The 18902-nt window shown below is 36.7% G+C and overlaps 3 protein-coding genes across 5 annotated transcripts; all 3 read left to right on the top strand.

Annotated features, from left to right (window-relative positions):
- The first annotated feature begins 214 nt into the window (after nucleotides 1–214).
- On the top strand, nucleotides 215–3244 carry LOC124219549 (zinc finger protein 182-like). Its single transcript, XM_046627260.2, has 2 exons — nucleotides 215–727; nucleotides 867–3244. The coding sequence occupies exons 1-2, from the start codon at nucleotides 569–571 to the stop codon at nucleotides 2016–2018; spliced, it is 1311 nt and encodes a 436-aa protein (XP_046483216.1). The 5' UTR covers nucleotides 215–568; the 3' UTR covers nucleotides 2019–3244.
- A 662-nt stretch (nucleotides 3245–3906) lies between these two features.
- Nucleotides 3907–17524, top strand: LOC124219548 (uncharacterized). 3 transcript variants are annotated; one of them, XM_046627258.2, is made up of 10 exons: nucleotides 3907–4138; nucleotides 4316–4412; nucleotides 6085–6196; nucleotides 6420–6630; nucleotides 7245–7408; nucleotides 7493–7673; nucleotides 14430–14819; nucleotides 15489–15710; nucleotides 15845–16063; nucleotides 16230–17524. In XM_046627258.2, the coding sequence occupies exons 1-10, from the start codon at nucleotides 4051–4053 to the stop codon at nucleotides 16397–16399; spliced, it is 1854 nt and encodes a 617-aa protein (XP_046483214.1). In that variant the 5' UTR covers nucleotides 3907–4050; the 3' UTR covers nucleotides 16400–17524. The 3 variants fall into 3 exon arrangements, with proteins under 3 accessions (XP_046483214.1, XP_068992282.1, XP_046483215.1); XM_069136181.1 differs by lacking the exons at nucleotides 3907–4138; nucleotides 4316–4412 and adding an exon at nucleotides 4599–5121 and having other exon boundaries at nucleotides 16230–17519; XM_046627259.2 differs by lacking the exons at nucleotides 3907–4138; nucleotides 4316–4412 and having other exon boundaries at nucleotides 6326–6630; nucleotides 16230–17518.
- Nucleotides 8583–14020, top strand: LOC124219553 (uncharacterized). The gene is made up of 2 exons (XM_046627266.2): nucleotides 8583–9414; nucleotides 12230–14020. Exons 1-2 carry the CDS (start codon nucleotides 9028–9030, stop codon nucleotides 12653–12655), a joined length of 813 nt encoding a protein of 270 aa, XP_046483222.1. The 5' UTR covers nucleotides 8583–9027; the 3' UTR covers nucleotides 12656–14020.
- Nucleotides 17525–18902: the final 1378 nt, after the last annotated feature.

The raw sequence follows: 18902 nt of genomic DNA, 5'->3' as shown, positions 1-18902 counted from the left end.
ATTATAACCATACATATTTTTATCATCAAATATGTGAAAGTGAATTCAAAAAATTACAAGAATAAAGGACCGCACAAAAATTGTCAACACGCTCGTTAAGTATTAGTAAAATGCAATATGGTGGCATGTTTTTTTTTTTCAACTTTAGAATTCACTCACCAGGTGCAATGCAAAGTCAGCGTAAGCTTTCTTATTTAATAAAATGAACAATCTATGTTCATGGCTTGTATATCTCTTCCTAGTGCTACTTCCTGGGAAAAACCATTAATAAAAAAAAAAAAAAAATAATGATTAAAAATAGACTTAAAATTATTGACGGCGGCGATCGGCGTTAGGCAGCGATAATGGAAGGTGTAAAGCGTTCTTATCGGCAAAAAGCGTATCGCTAATCGCTGTTTACTTCTATGTAAATTGACGTGATTGTGTGCGACAATGATCGTTGATGATAATTAATTAAAATAAAATATTATTTGGTTGTTATGTTTATTCAAATTGTCAATGAACAACGAAGAATATCAGAGTCGTTAAAAAGATTTACTGTTTTCAATATTACCAGTTTACCTGTACCATGACTAATGTTTACTCAAATTCGATGCTTAACCGTGGTGAAAACTTTGATTACAATTTATGGTTACAAAACTTCATCAAAGTCGAGGATGTTTTTAGTTCTAATGGCACGTCATCGAATAACGATGACAAACAATTATCGATTGTTTCCACGATGATGGCAAGTATACCTCAATATTTAAGGTAATTCTTCAACTAACACTCTTCACTTTTATCATCTATCTATTTGTCACTAGCAATTCAAATTCGTTATATTTCTAAAGTCATTCAAATTTTCATGACTTATTTCAATTCTACAGGTTGATTCAGGGGCAAAAAATGATGCCGTTAGACTGGAGACTTTGATCGACGATCCGCTTGCTGATCGTACCATCAGAGCGACAGAAGCTGTCTCATGCGATCCAATATTAACGTCACAGGACAAATCAAATCTTCCGTACTGTCAAGAGTCGATGACAGTTAACGAAGTAGTAGACTCTGCGATAAGCTCCGAGTATCATCATGGCAAACATTGTATTTTTTGCAATACTTCGTGCAAAGCGTGTAACTTTGGGCAAGAGTCGGTCACTCTCACAGAAGAGAAGTTGGCTAAAACAGAAGACAGTATAGATAAATGTTCTGCCACCATTGGGGATGATGATATGTATAAATGTGAAATTTGTGAAAAGAAATTTACTCGGAAAAGTGCACTGGAACGCCACGTCGGCAGTCATGCTGTGAAACAAGGATACAGGTGCGACATGTGTCAGAAGTCGTTTACCAGGAAAGATACGTTGAATATACACATAGCAAACCATCATGGGAAGCCTCGCCACATATGCGACATCTGTCAGAAGTCATTCTCTCGAAAGCAGCGTTTACTAGCCCATGCAATCATTCACAGCAGGAAACAGGCACACGACTGCAAGTTTTTCTCGCAGAAATCATTCATACCTGAGAACTTTATGACCTCGCACACGAGCATGCATCCGAAGAGGAAAATTCACGAGTGTAATATTTGCAAGAAAAATTTCTCCAGAAAGGACAGACTTGTATCTCACATAGCTTTTCACACCGGTAAAAAGCCACACGAGTGTAATATTTGTCAGAAATCTTACTCTAGAAAGGATGCGCTAAACCTTCACATTGCAAGTCATACAGAGAAACCTATGTATGGCTGCGATATATGCCACAAATATTTTATGCTCAAATCTCGCCTCACTACTCATATCGCTGTTCACACTGGAAGGAAACTACACAAGTGCAATATTTGCCACAAATCGTTTTTGAGAAAAGATCGTTTGAAGTCTCACATCGCGAGTCATATGGGTAAAAAGTTACACGAATGCAATGTTTGTCAGAAGTCATTTTCGCGCAAAGACAGCTTGTACGTCCACATGGCTACTCATCCGCAAAGTAGATTACACGACTGTAATCTCTGTAGAAATTCATGCGACATTAAAGTATCGTGAAAAAACAAATTTTTGAATATATATAAATTAAATTTTTTATTGCACGTTGAAATTTCTCATCGTATATATGTAGAATATCGAACCGAGAGTAATATTTTTCTAACGTTATGTGTAAATACAGTATTGTGTACTGAATATTTTCGACAATGTGACAGAATTTCGGTGTCATTTTCTTTGGATCCAATTCTTTCACTATTTTTCAATGGATTATTTTGCGAGTGTTGTGATAAAAACATTTTCAAGAGTAAAGCCTTTCGGTCTTTTTTTTCATTGTCTACGACTAAATAAGTGTTCACTGCAAAGTATAATGTAGGAACTGAACGAATCGTGTCTGTATTCACCAAACGAGTTTTAGAGAGGATCATTGCTAAACGGTCAATTAAATTTAACAGACTTCTGAGATCGAATTTGTGGTGAAAAAGAATGACCCCGATTTTTGGCCCCAACACGATGATATGCAAAATTTGGAGTAACTATGGATGATTGAATATATTGACTTCAAAAATCATAGTTACCCTGGTGAAAATTTTTCTACTACGAATTTTTACAGAAATTGTGCCATTTTGTATTGTTTCGTACAAAATTGTAAATATGCATAGTTTTTCACAGAGAAGTGTTAATTTTTATTAAAAATTGTAGTGGCTTGTAGATTTTTGGCTGAAAAAATACAAATTTTCATGAAAATCTACAAGTTTTTATAAGAAACTACACATATTACAATTTTGTAAGATACGAAATGTCCCAATTTATCTAAAAATTCGTAGAAAATCGTAGAAATCATTTGCACCAGTATGTAAGTTTATAAACAATAAACATAGATACTTCGTTATTATCACGTAAAAGATCTACACAAATAAAGTATCGTTTAAAAAACTTGCTTGTTCCATATGAAAATCCTGTACTTGAAATAATAGCTGTTAGCTGTTACGTCAGCCTTTATATTAGAATTTAACATACGGATTAGCGGCAATACGAACACAGATATTATATAAATGTATATTTAATTTCTTATGCATCGGTATATGAAGGGTTATTATGTCAAGTTACACATATTTTGATAATAAATTATTTTCAATCGAGACAATAGAATGGATACTGATATATTCGTTACAAATTTTGTCTGTTGACCAGATGTCTACAAATTGTCTGAAAAATATTCATGAAATTCTATGGTATACATATAATAAGTATAATTATAACGCGCGAATGTAATTGTTGACGAACATCTGTCGTACCTTATTTACAAAAATCTATTTTTATTCACTTTGTACGTATCTAATTATAAATTGGTTTTTATGCAATTTTTGGAGATATTTACGTTGAACAAAATGAGCGTAAAATTATTAGAATCAGATGAAAACCACCAGAGTTCAATCATTTTGTACATTCTAATTATAACGCCTTTTCCCAAACTGTTGGTATCTTACGAGTCTGAAGTTAATAACGTAATCGCAACGAAACATTGGGGAAAAAAATCACTAGTTATTTTCTTAATTTTTCAGTGATTGTATAGGAACTGAGACATCGAAATACGAGTGTTTTTTGTTTTATTAGGGTTTACTCATTACGGGACTTCAGACAATTCTAAAATCGAGGAAATAACGGTTTTTCGTCAGTATGAATCACTACAATAATGTTACTAACTTCAATATGACGATATATCTTAGCCTGAGCCAGTACAATACACAAGGTAAACATTCCACCCGCATCGATTGCAGTATAAAAAACCTGTAACATTTACACAGATTTCTTTCCATCCAGATCTCCGCTGCAGTTTAGAGAATAACAATGAGTCTTTTCGCGTGTGATTTGGATCGGCCTGAAGTCCGTCGTAACTTTCACCAAGGCTTATGTGAAGTTCGCGTCAAGTTTAATGCTTTCGCGATGACCGGACACTTGATCTTCGGTGTCCAGCGGCAGTTCTACTCCACTCCCGTTACTGAGTATTCTGAAACGGGAATCCCGCTATTTTCCTCTACGTACTCCTGTCCTGGTTTTCTGTTGCTCATAAGTCGGAGTAGCGGCTTCAGTCATGGCGCCGTTGTCGAGAGGAATTATAATTGTTTTGCTCGCGGTTTCAGCGGCGCAAATCGTAAAGAAGACCGGAAAATCATTACTAGGTTCGAATCGCACGATTGTGTTCAAGATAAATATTTCTATCCTAAATTATATGACTGATCACGTTTTTACACGGCAATATATTGCAGAATTGGCTTAATTTGAAATTACCTCACTGTAACATTTCCTGTAGTTTAAATCGTTACTTTCATAAGCTTCAATTCTCTGATTGCGAGCAGATCAGTACCGTTATTGCTCCAGGCCATGTGTTCCTGCTTCAGAGACCAAGAAGTGCCGCTATCAATTTTCTGTCAGTGAATTGCCGAATTTGAACAGGTGAGGGATAAAGTGTACAAAATTAAATTGCAAGAAATAAATAATTATCAATAACGCGTTCTTGAGAGGAGGTTTTTTCATATGGAAACCAAAATTCTTGGGCACGTTGTGACATTTTAAGAATTACGATTGAGTGATTCGATGTGTTTAAGAGTGTGAGATTTCTGAATTTTCGGCAATAAATTATATCATACGATTATACGAATATTGTAAATAGGCGCACCAGACGGTCACTAGATTGTAGGAATGAATCAGACTAGATTTTGCTGATCCTCCATAATTCATGAAAGTTAACTAGATCGATGATAATTGGTTCTGTCATATTTTCCGCGAGAGTGACAATCAAATTAATTGTTAATAGAGTATTGAATTTCGGAGTGAATGCTGTCATTATTTTTTGCAGCCTTACTGTTTATACCAACGGTTAACACACTTGTGTGTATTAAGTGCAAGACCTTGAAAATCGTTTCTCAATATTTGAGTAAATTTATTCTATCGTATAGTATGTGCTGGGAGATTTAGATATATGGCAAAGGGTCAATATTGCAAAATTTTTTTAAGTGTCTAAAAATTTTGTGATTTACTCTCGCATTGTGGCTTACAAAATATAATTTCATTCAAATTCTCGTAGTTCAGGAATAAATAATTTTGGTGCATTCTTCCTTCTTTCATCTTAAACAAAGTTGAAGCAGATACGAGTTCAAAAAAGGTATTCTGATACCCCACCCATGCTAGAGTATTTATCTATCATAGATGTATATCCAAAACTGCAAAATTTAATTGCTAATAAGTTTTGCGACTATCGTTTTCAACGGAAATGGTAATATGTTACCTAATTATATCGATTTCATGCAAATATGCAGAATGGAAATTTTTTTCCAACGAATCTTCCGTATTCTTTATAATTTGTGGAGACACGATTGGTTGTCATAATACGGATTTGTAAAAATGATCTCAAGATTGATTCATCTGATCAAACCCCGTAACTCAGTATCGAAGAAGAAATTGAAGCTGATATTCGCTGAACTACATCATTTTTCAGTTTCGTTTAATGTTTATTTTCAACTAAATTCCAGGTAATTTATCGTTTTATAGATCGTTTACAATCCCGCTTGATAATAAAGATTCAGTAAAAAAAAAAAGAAAAAAGAAATTGATTAAAACACTGTCGCGTATAAATTAATTGAATGAATTTCTATTAGACCGTTAAAAGGCGTATTTAGGTTGTTTTCTAGTCTACGTCCTGTATGTAGCCATTTGCGGCAGTCACGGATTGTAAGTACGGAAAATACTTTAGTATTTCAGATTTGAACTCTGTACTTAACAAGTTTCTACACTAACATGTAGTTACAATTGTCCGTTTTAAAACTTTGTTACATTGTTGTACCAGAACTCGACAAAAATACAGTACACGTTATTGGCTCGACAAAAATCATTCTTCACTTGTATTACAATTCACTTTATAGTTTCAATGATTCATATTACAAAGTTCTAATGTATTAGGATGGCGCAATATTATACCGTCAAATTGTCGCATATCAGTAGAAAAAAAAGAGCTTAAAAATATTTACTCTGAATTGAAATGTTCTTAAAGCCTCATCTCTGATTCCACTTGACAGATAACTTCATCCCAAGATTAGGTTTGTGTTACATATGTTTCGATTAATTTCAGCGTCTGTTATGCATCCCACGGGAATAACACCATCCTACCTGACTGCCCGGAAGGTTATTTCGATAACGGAGTTCTGGGTATCAACGGGATGTCTCCAGGTCCACAAATCGAGGTAATTATTGACGAGAAAAGCATCGAGCTATAACCGATGGTTTATCGGGTTTCTTCTATTCAGTTTAAAGTTTAAATTCTCTTCGAATTCGATTCGAATATATGATCATCAGCGATGTGTGTGTTACAGGTATGTACTGATCATTCCAAGCAGCAAATCACACCTGCAAACCATGTATGAGAGTTAACGAATAATTACTGCTGAACCGTATTATCGTCCGTAGATTTGCCTGGGAGACACATTGGAGGTGATCCTGAAGAACGATTTGGGCACTACGGAAATGTCTTTGCACTGGCATGGACTTTCCCAGAAGGGTTCAGCTCACATGGACGGTGTTCCGATGGTGACGCAGTGTCCAGTATTGCCTTTTTCGAGTTTCCGATACGAGATGAAGCCGGATATAGCAGGGAGTTACCTTTACTATGCTCAATCAGGTGAGGTCTGATAACAAGGCTATAATGGACGTTAAATTCAACTATGTCACCACTAGCTGTGTCTAATTTTCGTTGTGACATTACAAACCATGGTAAGCGAAGACTGAAGGGTGGTGCATTCGTTGGGAAAAGTTCGTTTCCCTGCGATGCACCGACCCAGGCATTGCAGACTGGATTATTGATCAATTCCTGTATATGTATACAAAAGCACCAGGTGATTTACATCCGACGAGTTGTTTGAAATATGCGAATTGCGGAACCGAGCTAGAGTCTGAGATTTATAGTCGTTTAACAAAACCAACAAGGCTCGGATCTAAACAGTTCATAGGGAATATTGATAACGGATGTTGATTCCTGATCCAAGACACCTATTTACACTTCAATTGCGCGTAATTAAATACGAGGTTGAACTTGAAAGTTTCGAAGTAACAATTTTTCCTAAAGATCCATCGTTATAATATTTACCGTTGGGAAATTAAACCTCAGGTTCACCTAAAAGCTTCAGCTCTAGGGTTTCTGATTAAACTACATATTTTGTTTACATCGCATTTTCTTCCAGCGTAATTCTGGTTATTTTATCCAATTTTAAATCAATGAATTCACTATATCAACAGCACCGCAGCAGGGTGATGGAATTTACGGGGCGCTTATAGTTCGTGAACCAGGGAGTGACCCAAACGCCGAAAAGACATTGTTAATATCGACGAGGCTCGAAGCACCTTTGACCCAGCTCTGGCCTGAAGTTTCAGCGCCGACGGATCTTTTGGTGAACGGTCAGGTGGGTGTATTTGTTTTTTATTCGAATTTAATCCACTTCTTGCAATAATTTAACTTTTCATCTGAAAAAATTTCACATTTGCAGAGCGATGGCTACCGGATATCTGTTGATCGGAATCGGCGCTATCTTATGCGTTTGATCAATGCAAATGCTATCGCGTGTCCGGTCGTATTGTCAATTGCGGATCATAAACTTCTAGCCGTTGCAGTGGACGGTGGAAAAGTTGATAGCCGGACCCCTGCTTCTCACGTCGTGCTCTTCCCGGGTAAGTGTATCCTGATTCAAAGCTATTAATCAATATATGGAATATGGATGTCTATCGTGCAAGCGAGGGGTTAATCACTCGTGAAATCTAGTCTACACTTTTCCGAAAATGTTGTGAAATCTTTTGAAATCCTCTGAAATATTTTGAAATCATCTGAAATCTCTTGAAGTCTCTTGAAATCTTTCGAAATCTCTGAAATTTTAATTTGAATAAATCCTCTGAAAGCCCACGAAGTCTCCTGTAATCTTTTGAAAACCTCTGAATCTTTTGAAATCCCTGAAACCTTTTGAAATCTTTGTAATTTTGAAATCAGGTGTACATTAAGTCGATGAATGATTAACCCCTCGAGTGCGAGCTACTTTGATTTCCCGCTTTCGAAGGGAGTTCTTCTATATTCGTATGAGGATCGCTTTTCAAATCTCTGCTGCGAGTATTTTGATTATAGGTATACTGTTTTATCGGCGATGGTTTTTTATCCGTAACAGCCGATGTTATTGCTTGAGAACGTCAAAAAGATTGAGAAGAATTTTATTTTCAGCTCTAGAGGCTCTAATAGCAATATTTCAAACTTGAATCTGCAGGTAATCTTATAAAACATTGACGAAAATATTTTAGCTCCAAAGCAATTTATTGAAGGTAATGATAATTGACTTTTGATTGAAGAAAGCATTCAAATAAGATTTTGAAAAATAAATAACGAAAACAAATCATATTTTCATAATCCTCTGATAATTTCTTGTAATTCTTCGGAAATTACATGTGCCAGATATTAAAGCTAGGTTTACATTTGGCATTTATATCGCTTAACATATTTGTTGATAGAGTTTATGAACTACGGTTAAACAAATTATTATTGGTACGGTAAGTAATTTGATACTTCGATTTTTTTCGCACAGACGCGATACTACCTGCGGAATTGCGTCTGAGACGAATCACACAGACGTTGAGTATTTTTAACGATGTGTGAGAGCCGGACAACTTGTAGCCATGGGAGCTGCGTAAAGTTGCGCGCGCATCTTCGCTTCTGTGCGTAAATGAGCTCTATGGAGTGTGTGAGAGGAGAGTTTGCGAGTGCCGGCGAGGCCGGGTCGCAGCGGCGTATTACAGCGACAAAAAGTAAGGAAGTTTAAGGTGTTTGCTGGAAAAATCATTAAGTGTCAGTCCGCCATTCGCGATTCGAATCTGATCAGTCGCGAGTATTTTGGACGCAACGACGCAAACGAGGCGAGTTGCAGAGAGCGTCGGGATCCCGTAGAAGAGTTAAAGCAGCAGGAGGTGGAGGAGGGGGATTAACTACACAGTCTACACACTGCTGCCGGAACGAAACGAACGCCGGTAGCACCGAGCGCAGCGCATGCACGGTTTTGACGTCGGGAGAGACTATTTCGGCGTTGACAAGGACATCCACGGCATGGAATGGACCAGAGACAAGACCCTGGAGCTCCTTCACGCCTACCAGGAGAGGCGAATGCTCTGGGACTGGGGCGCCAGGGGATACAGAGACAGGACAAAGCGGCGCAGGGCGATCCAGGAACTCGCCGACATGCTCAACTGCAACACCCTTGAAATCGAGAAGAAGATTACTAATCTCAAGTGTCAGTACTCCCGAGAAGTTCACAAGATACAAAACAGCCGGGACGTCGCTACTGGACCGGATGATATCTATGTTTCAAAGTGGTTCGCTTTCAAAGCTATGCAGTTTCTCCGGTTTGGAACACGTCGGTACAGCAAAAGGAAGAAGGTACGTGTCGAAGATCTGATTTGTTTTTTTTTTTTTTTTTACATACATTAGCACGATAGCTAACAAAATTTTCCAACTTAATTTGACACCACAATACAATTTTCGAATGGTATTTAATTTAGATATCGAATTGGAGGAAACGACTTGATCGGTTTTTCAAATTCTGAAACTCCCGCGAATTTCGGTCACAATATAGCCGCATGTATACTTAAATTTTATAAAACTTTTACGACTTTTAGGAGATTTTGCTGAATTTTGACACAATTTTCGTTCCGTTTGCCTCAACGTTTCGGTAGGCTTTCACTTTGGGATTTATAGAAATAATAATGGCTCTCTATTGGCCCACGTTTTCAAATTGTTATCTGATACCGTCGAGTGCAGGATGTGCTCAGTCCGTGCAAAAACCGGTTGTCGCTGCACGTATGGCTGCAGCAGGCACCCATACTACTTTACTCTGCAATTCCGTTTCCGAGCCGAGCAGGTGAAATATGTAGTATAGTATACTATACTGGGATGACTGTAACACGAACTTCTGCTCTGCTGCGCTGCTCGTAATTCCAATAGTAAAGTAAATCATCGTAAGGGCGAACCATGATAATTCCCGTAGAGACAAAAGTCATGAGGCCGAAGTTAGTAACGTTATTGTAATAACGAACGTTTCGGAAAATCGTTATTTCACAGTTGCAGGAATATCTGAAATCAGTAAATCATAATAAGGCAAAATGTATTCATATTTTGAAAAGTTGACTACGTCACAGTCATTATAAGCTTAAAAAATAGTAATTTTTCCCTGCAATGTTTCGTGACGTTAATGTCACTAACTTCTGCCCCATCAAAAGTGTTTATGTTCCAACAAGTCCAACTACATATATACGTATTCTAATTCTAATTCTCAAACAAAAAAACCCGTTAACCGTAGGAAACATCCTGGTTTAGCTAAAAAGTTTGCTAGTCACATCGTAATTGCGTCATTGTAATAAAAAATTTCATACAATACTTGACAAAAAAACTGCAATCAAACCACGGAGTAGTAGGGAGGAGACAATAAGCCAGTAGCGCTCGGCTCAAAAGTTGGTCCAGTTTTTGAGGCAACGTAAAAAGAATTGTCAAGGTGCGATTTAAGCGCCTCTTGTGGTGTAAGCCCGTATAGCGCACTCACCCCCCTTCCCATATGATCTTACGATTCGCCGTTTGCAAACCTTTTCCTCGGATTTAATGTCGGTTGAGTTTAGAAAAGCAATTACTCGGTTTTTACTGTTTATTAGTCACTTCAGATGCGTATTTTACGAATTTACGGAGTATGGATTATAACACGGAGGCTTATAGGTTACGATTGCCGCCTTTCTTTTTTTAAATTTTGTAGCGAAAATTTCACTTTTTTCCGTAAGAGGCGCTTAAATCGTATTCACACAATACTTACGTAACCTCAAAACTGGGGACAAATTTTATCGCAGTGTTGTCTACATCCCATTACATACTTCGTGATTGAAACACTGGCATAACATCGCAAGAACGCTGTAGATGTCACGCTTGGAGTTTTATTTTGATTCTACAATAATTTTCAGCACTACCCATTACAGTTATCAAACGATGTTCACTTTCCATAGTTCACTCGTAAAATCATGTTGAAGTTAGTAACGTATCGTAACGATTTACACCGAGGAAAAACCGTTATTTCGCGATTTTGGAATTGTTTGAACCATTATAAAACTTCTTGCTTCGGTGGTCACCGCGTTCGCACGCAAAAATTTAATCTACATTTTGTAAATTTAAATATCCTTATTGTAATCGGTGGAGATGTGGGAAGTAAGAAAAAAAAGAAAAGAGAAAAATTTCCGGTTCCTTAAAACATGATCAACGCCGCTAGTCCACGGTAATCCTCTTTTCTCAATGTGAATAGGTATTATTATAATAAAATTTCGTGTTTCCGTCCAACGGCCCTCGTCGTTGGTGTAAATATAAAATGTTAAACATTTTAAAGTGAAGAATGTAAAGACACCTTCAACGGAAAGATACTTTCCTTTTGGTTTTTTTGTTTTTTCGTTTTTTCTGTTTGGTTGGAAATTTTGTACTAGAAGCAATAAACCGTCCTGAAGATGATCCACATCCCGGGGTCGAAAAGTTGATATATAATTTCGATGTTTTTAATAAGAAGATCTTCTACATATCCACGAAATAATTTTTCTACATCATAAGGAAGGTCATGAACTGATTTACATAATAAAACAAGACATAGGTTCATGTCTTGAAATCTTGGTTCTGTCAACATCATTGTGAAAATAAGAAAATTGCAATATTGTAGCCATTTTAAAGTTCGTTAGTAGGGTTCATAGTAGCAAAATAAGTATATGATTTTCTTAATTGATGATTTATAGTATAGCTTACGTTATTTTTGACAACACTAAAATTACGCAATCGTAATTTCTTTTAATGCTTCAATGTGACAATGTTACATACTCTGTGGAAAAGAAAATAAAAATTGATAATCTTAGATTTTCAGTAGCAAAATCACGTTTGCGCAGTTTAATTATATGTGTAACCGGTGATTAATCTTCTATGGATTACTAAGGAACCATTCAGAAGTTCCAACATTATGAATGAAAAAAATCCTGAGTATCGTCGCAGCCTCTTTGGAAGATTGCTATACATATAATTCTAAAGAATGAGATTTTAAATAAATATCACTGAGCTTCGATGGTATCTAGAAACGTTTGAAAAAATATTTCGTAATTGCGTTTATAGAGTCAACAATGGCAATTTTCGCACTTCTTGAACTTGAAATTATAAGTTATGTTGACGAATTTTTTATTTTTAGAAAGTCGACCCAATCAAGATTGAGGAGGAAGAGTACATAGTGAGCGACATCGATCCTGAAAGTATCGCATTTCACGCCTGTGACGACGGTACAAATGGTTCAGCGACAGGGTCTGTGATAAACGCATCGCTGTGCGAGGATGCTGAAGAGTCATTTTTGTCCAGTATCAAAATAGGGGAAAATGACAGGCTTGGATTGACAATGAAGGACGAAAGATCGATAGATCCGAATGATGAGGAAATGAACGCCGAAGGACACAACGATGAGGATTGGAAAATCAAGGAGGACTACGTAAAGTTTGGTGAGAGTATCGCTGCTCAGCTTGCTCAAGTGCCGGACTCCTATTCCAGATCCGTGGCAAAGCTCAGGATCAATCAGATCCTCTTTGAAGCTGAGATTGGTGTTTATGCGCAAACTAGGTCTTGAATGGAATGAAAGGCAAATCGTAATTTTATTTCCCATTCGCTTAGCCTCAGAGTTGCCTGTGAAAAAGAGAATGAAAAATTATTGAATTTGATTAAACACTCATGTGTGTCGTATCATAGATTGCGGACAATTCATGTGGTTGAAGAACAAATTATGAATCTTCTGTTGACAAATGCGATTTGGCAACTAATAAAAACGCTGTTCATGTTCAGTGATATAACAGATATTTTATTATAAGCTTGAATTTTACACAGCTGGAGAAGTGAAATTTAGGATAGTCTCATTGTACTTCAGGTCAAAGAGACCTACTACTAGGACATTCGTCTCGCCTTTTACAAGAAAACTTATATTCACGTAAAATCATTGTTATAGGTATATGATGAAAGGCTGATTGACATTAAATTATAGATTAAGGATTCTCGTATTACTTACGAAAACGAAACATCATTACAATACGTATTTTTTATCAGTGTAATGTACAGATTGTTTCCTTATGTAACAGTATTTCTAATTCGTAAGATTGTTTTTATTCGTACTTATAAAGTATACCACGTAGGGCATTGAAGGTGAATATTCAGCAGGCCCTTGACTTTATGAATACATCTTCAATTGTCTGCAAATAAAAAGAATGTATTATCCGATAATATTCGCGTAAATTGAGGTCTCTACTTGATTCTATAATTTATCGCAGACACGATTGTTTGAATTCTAATATTTTATTTTACAAAGATTTTCAATCGTGTTTATGGTAAATTAATTACTTACTCTGCTGTTCTGAGAAAGACTTGCTCCACTGCATAGTTTATAGGTATATTATCGAAAAAAATGAAGGGGGTGAAATTGTATTATGTAAATCAGTCACACGAAATGCTGTAAAAGTCACGTGACAGTTAGTTTTTATTCTTCATAGCTACAACAGCTACATGGTAAAGTGTAACACTGTGAGAAGATACACTTTCTCAAAGTTATACAATCGTACTTTGTTAAAAACCGGTGATCAGAACGATCTTCTAGTGTTGTGATAACTGATAAGTATAATATAGTCGTAAAATATATTAAAAGTTCGATTTAATGAAATATTACGAAAAACACAAAAAACAAATCCTTCAACTTTGATGTCGAACATAAATAGTAATACCTATGTAGATATGTAGTTTACGCACGTAAGGCAGAACTACCCTCTACATAATTATAATCAAAACCTTAAAGACATTTTTATGACAGTGCTGCGTCTTCGAACGAAGATTTGGCCATTTTTGTACCAATTTATATATGGACCTTTTAAACTTACATAAAATGATGAATTTATTGTTAGGTTAATTTGTGCACAATATTTTGTTTTTGAATAAATATTTACACCGAATATGTATAAACGCTACATAAATGATCCCTCTCAATTTTTCCCTACTTCCTTATTAAAGTATCTGCTATTATCTTACTCTCACATTTTTTTTTGTTTTCCGCACGTTTCTCTTTTTCTTTCAACATATTGAATTTTTTATCGAAAAAATTATGAAACAACTACGGTGAAACGAAGATACTTTTGGTGCCAAAAGTACTCGTAAATTTTCACAATATCGGATAACGAATTTTTACCCATTCGATTTCTTTTGACGATTTATGACAAAAATTTATGTAACATTCGTAAATGAATTTCCCACAATTATGGCATTAATTTCGAAAAAAACATTATAAACCTTTAAAACTATGGTGAACTTTCGCGCAAGAAGGTAGCAAGCGTTACAATCGAGTGAAATAGTAATCGTTATTCCAGGTGAAAGATTCGATTTGACATTGGAAACAAATCAGGCATCTGGCAGATATTTGGTCAAAGTTCAGGGCATGGGAGAGTGCAAAGATCTGTTCCACGCGGCATCTTTAGACTACGAAGGGTCTTCGAAATCTTCGACGATTATCGGATCTGCGATTCGTTTGTCCGAGGATGACATCGTGTCGCTGGAAAAAGGCCACAAGTGTTACCAAGTGTCTAGAGGCATACTGTGTTCCCTGGATACGAGAGGATTCGCTGACAAGTCGATCCAGAATCACCCCGGCGAAACAGTTTATGTTTCCTTCGACGTCAACACCCTGGGCGACATCACCGACGAAATGACTGACTTCAAATACAACATTTATGGCTTTAGCCACTATCCCACGTACCTGAGTGAGTATTAGAAAGAGATTTTGTCGAGGAGCCATTCCCTTGAAAATCCGATTATTTATTCCAATTCATTAGCCTTGATTTCGGGTGATTTGCGCTGATTTTCACCTTATCACGTGGTTTTCGTTGATTTCCAACGTTACAGATGATTTCCATCAATTTCTGATATTGCGCTTGATTTCCGATGGTTTCCGAGTGTTTCAGGCACGATTTTCAGTAATTTCCGGGTTCGATAGAATCACAAAAAATCACAAAAAATTGCTAAAAACCAACTAGAATGCTCGGAAATCATTGAAAACTAGAAATCAACTGAAGCGCATAATAATACAGAAATCAATAGAATATTAGAATGTTGAAATCATTTGGCCTTTACTGCAAAATCACCAACGATTTGCACGATTCTTAACGCTTTTCGTACGATTGCTTCAACGTTAGCATGTGATATTCCATGTAATTTGCAACGATTTCGAATGATTTCAGTTACCGCCCGATTAATTCCGCGTTATTTCAATTACATTTCAATGCTTGAAGTTCTTTTGATTTACAATAATTTGAATGTCAACTTAAATTTACGATTACCCGGAGCTAATCGCTCCTCGATTTTGCCGTCAATCGGTTCATATTGCAACGTCGAATATGGAGCATTTTAATATAATTAGTGTTTGGAATCAGGTCTGTCGACGACTGAGGCAAGAATTCCTCAAATCAATGGGATGACATTCAGATATCCTCCATCCCCGATACTCAGTCAGCCGGAAAACACGCCGGATGATATTCTCTGCTCACTCGAGGCGAAGTCTGAGTTTTGCGAAAACACACCCCGGTTCTGCGAGTGTCTACAAATCTTCGAAGTGCCTATTAACGAGACAGTCGAATTAGTCATCATAGACGAAGGTGAGAGATGTACGATATCGATGACGGCTAGTTGCGCTGATTAATGGCCGGTCGCAATACGTTACTAGAGTTTTACGTTTTTGACAGTCTGCACTTTCGAACGTGCCTCAATCATTTTTCCTTCTTGTTTCCAGGATTTGGTGGAAACGCTTCCCAGACCTTTCACGTCCACGGTTACCAGCTGAGTGTCGTTGGCGCTGATAGCTTCGAAAAGCCCGTGACGAAGGCAGAGGTCAAAGCTCTTGATCTCAGTCAAGGATTGCCCCGGAACTTGTCGAATCCTCCGAAGAAAGATACTTTTACAGTTCCTAACAAGGGTTACGCCATTGTTCGTTTCCGTACTGATAATATTGGTGTGTTTTTGTTTATACTAGCTTACAGTTAAATCAACGATACTTAAAAAAATTTAATTCTCAGAATGACGAAGAAATTAACTCGAGCGTTTATATTTGTAACAAAAAAAGTTAGACCCGTATTTACGCGTAAAGAAAATTAATTTACGGCCATTTTTTTTTTTAGGATACTGGCTCTGGGAGGCAAGAAGCACTGGAATATCACCCACGACGTCCAGTCCTGGTATGCAATTTTTGATGCAGGTCGGTTCCCGCGAAAACATGCCGACAGTACCAATAGATTTTCCGTCATGTGGGAATAATAAAAAACCGGATATGATATTTGAGATGAATTAAATAAAATTATGCATAATTATTATTTAGATAAATAAATTGTACATTTATATACATTCTATTTATTCATTGTTCTGTAATTTATACATGTTCCATGTAACAGATAGTAAACAATGCAGGCATTTAATTTTGCAGTGTAGTTAAAAAAAGTATTTTACTCACTTTAGTCTCTCAGTTTAAAGTATCTCGAAACTTGGAAGTAAGAAGTCAAAGCGTTTCTTCAGTCAACGCTGAAAGAGTCAAGTTTTTGTACAAGGAATTAAAAAAATTCTACCTATTTATATGCGGCTGATGTAGTTCATCAATTCCACACCGGGGCGTTATATTTTTGACTAGCCGGTGACGCTGTCTTGCATAAAATTTATAAATCATAAAATACAATGGAATAGTTTCCAAGTGATTTGTGACTGTGCGTCGGCAACCATCAATTCACAAGCGTTAAGGAGTACAGAAATTGCCTACATACAGGCGTACACCGAAATATATGCATTGTTATGCTTAAGGTAAACATTTTTTAAGTTTTTTCATTACTACTTATGTAAGGTTTGATACTCGAAAACAATAGTGCTAAAGCTCAAATTTGAATTCACAAATCATCCTTCTACCAATAAGTAACACAATCGAGCTTGGACACGGAATAAAATAGAAATGATCTTAAACGCCACTCAAGATGTATTAGACATATGCGGACACACCTCGTTTGGACAAAAGGGACCAGGCATTGAAAAATTTCGAATTTTTTCATCTCTTTTTCATATCCTGTTACTATAATCTCTACCAAACATTTTGGCGCAAGAAAAACTGAAAAATTCGCAATATTGAGCTCAGGGGGACTCGGAAGGCTTTGACGATTGAAAATGGAGTAAACATTCAATACACGCTTATGAAAAATTGAAAAAACACACCTGATTTTCCTCATTTTCAAGATACTTGTCACATGTTTGTCGATGAAAATCAGTGGTATTAGTAAAAAAACTATGAATAATTAAGGATGATATTGAGCGTTGAAGACAACCGTGAGTCTAAAGTTTGGGCGTAGTATGTATATTCGCACATTTTTTTCGCAAAACAACGTCTTTTGTTAGTTTTGCCATGATAATTCAAGAACGCGGTATTGCCTTTATCTTAATGAAGATATCAACTTTTTATACAAAGTGACCCAACACCTATGTAAAAAGAAATGTATTATTGTTGTCATTACAACAAATGTCATCCATTTTTCGTTATTTTTCAAATTTTAATTTTTTTAATTAGTAGTTTTTCAAAAAAAATTCGTTCAGCTGTAGAGGAACATCCCACGAAGAGAATGGCACTTGAAAATAGCCGAAAACTGTAACCGTTCAATCGGAATCGTGGCAATAAGGAAGCAGCGAATGACTCGCGTGGTCTTCTTTATCTCTCTGAAATATTTAGATTTTTGAAACTTCAACTGCTGAATTTTATAGCCAAAACTCCAATAAAAACGTTCTAAAAAAAAAAAATGTATGTATGTTGTATGAGATGTTCACAAATGCGATGTAATTTTATCCCATTTTCGGCCTATTTTTGCTACCTAGTCCCGTAAAGAAACCTGACTATAATTTCAGAAGAAATCTTGGCAACGTAACAAAAACAACGACGACCTTTGATCAATGATTTGATAAAAAATAACGCTGAGCTGTAGAAAAATGTTCAATGACTATTTTAGAAACTGATAATTATTCTGAAGTTTACCTCACGAATATTTGTATGATAAAATCTTTTTCCGAATCATATCAATCACTTAGTATTTTCTAAAAATGATCCGGTCGTACAGATAACTTTGTTTTTGACGTCCCCATCGTGATTTAATATTCCTCTAAGGTTCTCTGTCAAATTTTTAGCAACTTATCGTAGAATTTTGATATTTCGACCATTTCCATTGCATACAATCAGGCTTCCGATTGCAGTTTCTGCATAAACAACCCTTTGTCGATGACAGGGGCGGCAGCTGTAACGCGCAGCTTACACCGGTATTAAGATCCAAGATAAAACGAGTCTGCACCCGGTATCGGTGGTTCCAGAAAGCGCAAGTGGATCAAGGTTGACGGACTGCTCGAAACTGGTTCAGCTCTCGTTGTTTAATACAATTCATCGGGCCATACAATACGCCCAAAGCTCATGGGCGTGGCCATATTAGGTAACCCTTGGTCGTGGAGAAAGTGCAGGCGATTGAGCCAGGGAACGGTGCCTAAGGGCATCGGCATCGGTTTGGCCGACTTAAATTGACATCGGCAGCGATGTCGGCGGCTACCGTTGTTCGTCGCTCTTTTTTCTCGCATTTCTGTAACGATAAAACGTCTCATTACCGTAATCGTTTATCTTCGATACGCATTTATGCGCAATTATGCGCAGAGACAACACGCCGGACTTGCACAATTGCACGGTGACCAGCATGGGAAAATATGCAGTGGACGAACAGACTTGTTCAACGGTATGAGATTTAATAACGACGTTCGGCAATTAGGTTACTAGTCAAATTTCAAGA

This window comes from Neodiprion pinetum, chromosome 5 (assembly GCF_021155775.2).
Source record: "Neodiprion pinetum isolate iyNeoPine1 chromosome 5, iyNeoPine1.2, whole genome shotgun sequence".
Taxonomy (NCBI): Eukaryota; Metazoa; Arthropoda; class Insecta; order Hymenoptera; family Diprionidae; genus Neodiprion; species Neodiprion pinetum.
This window is presented reverse-complemented; position numbering and strand designations above follow the sequence as displayed.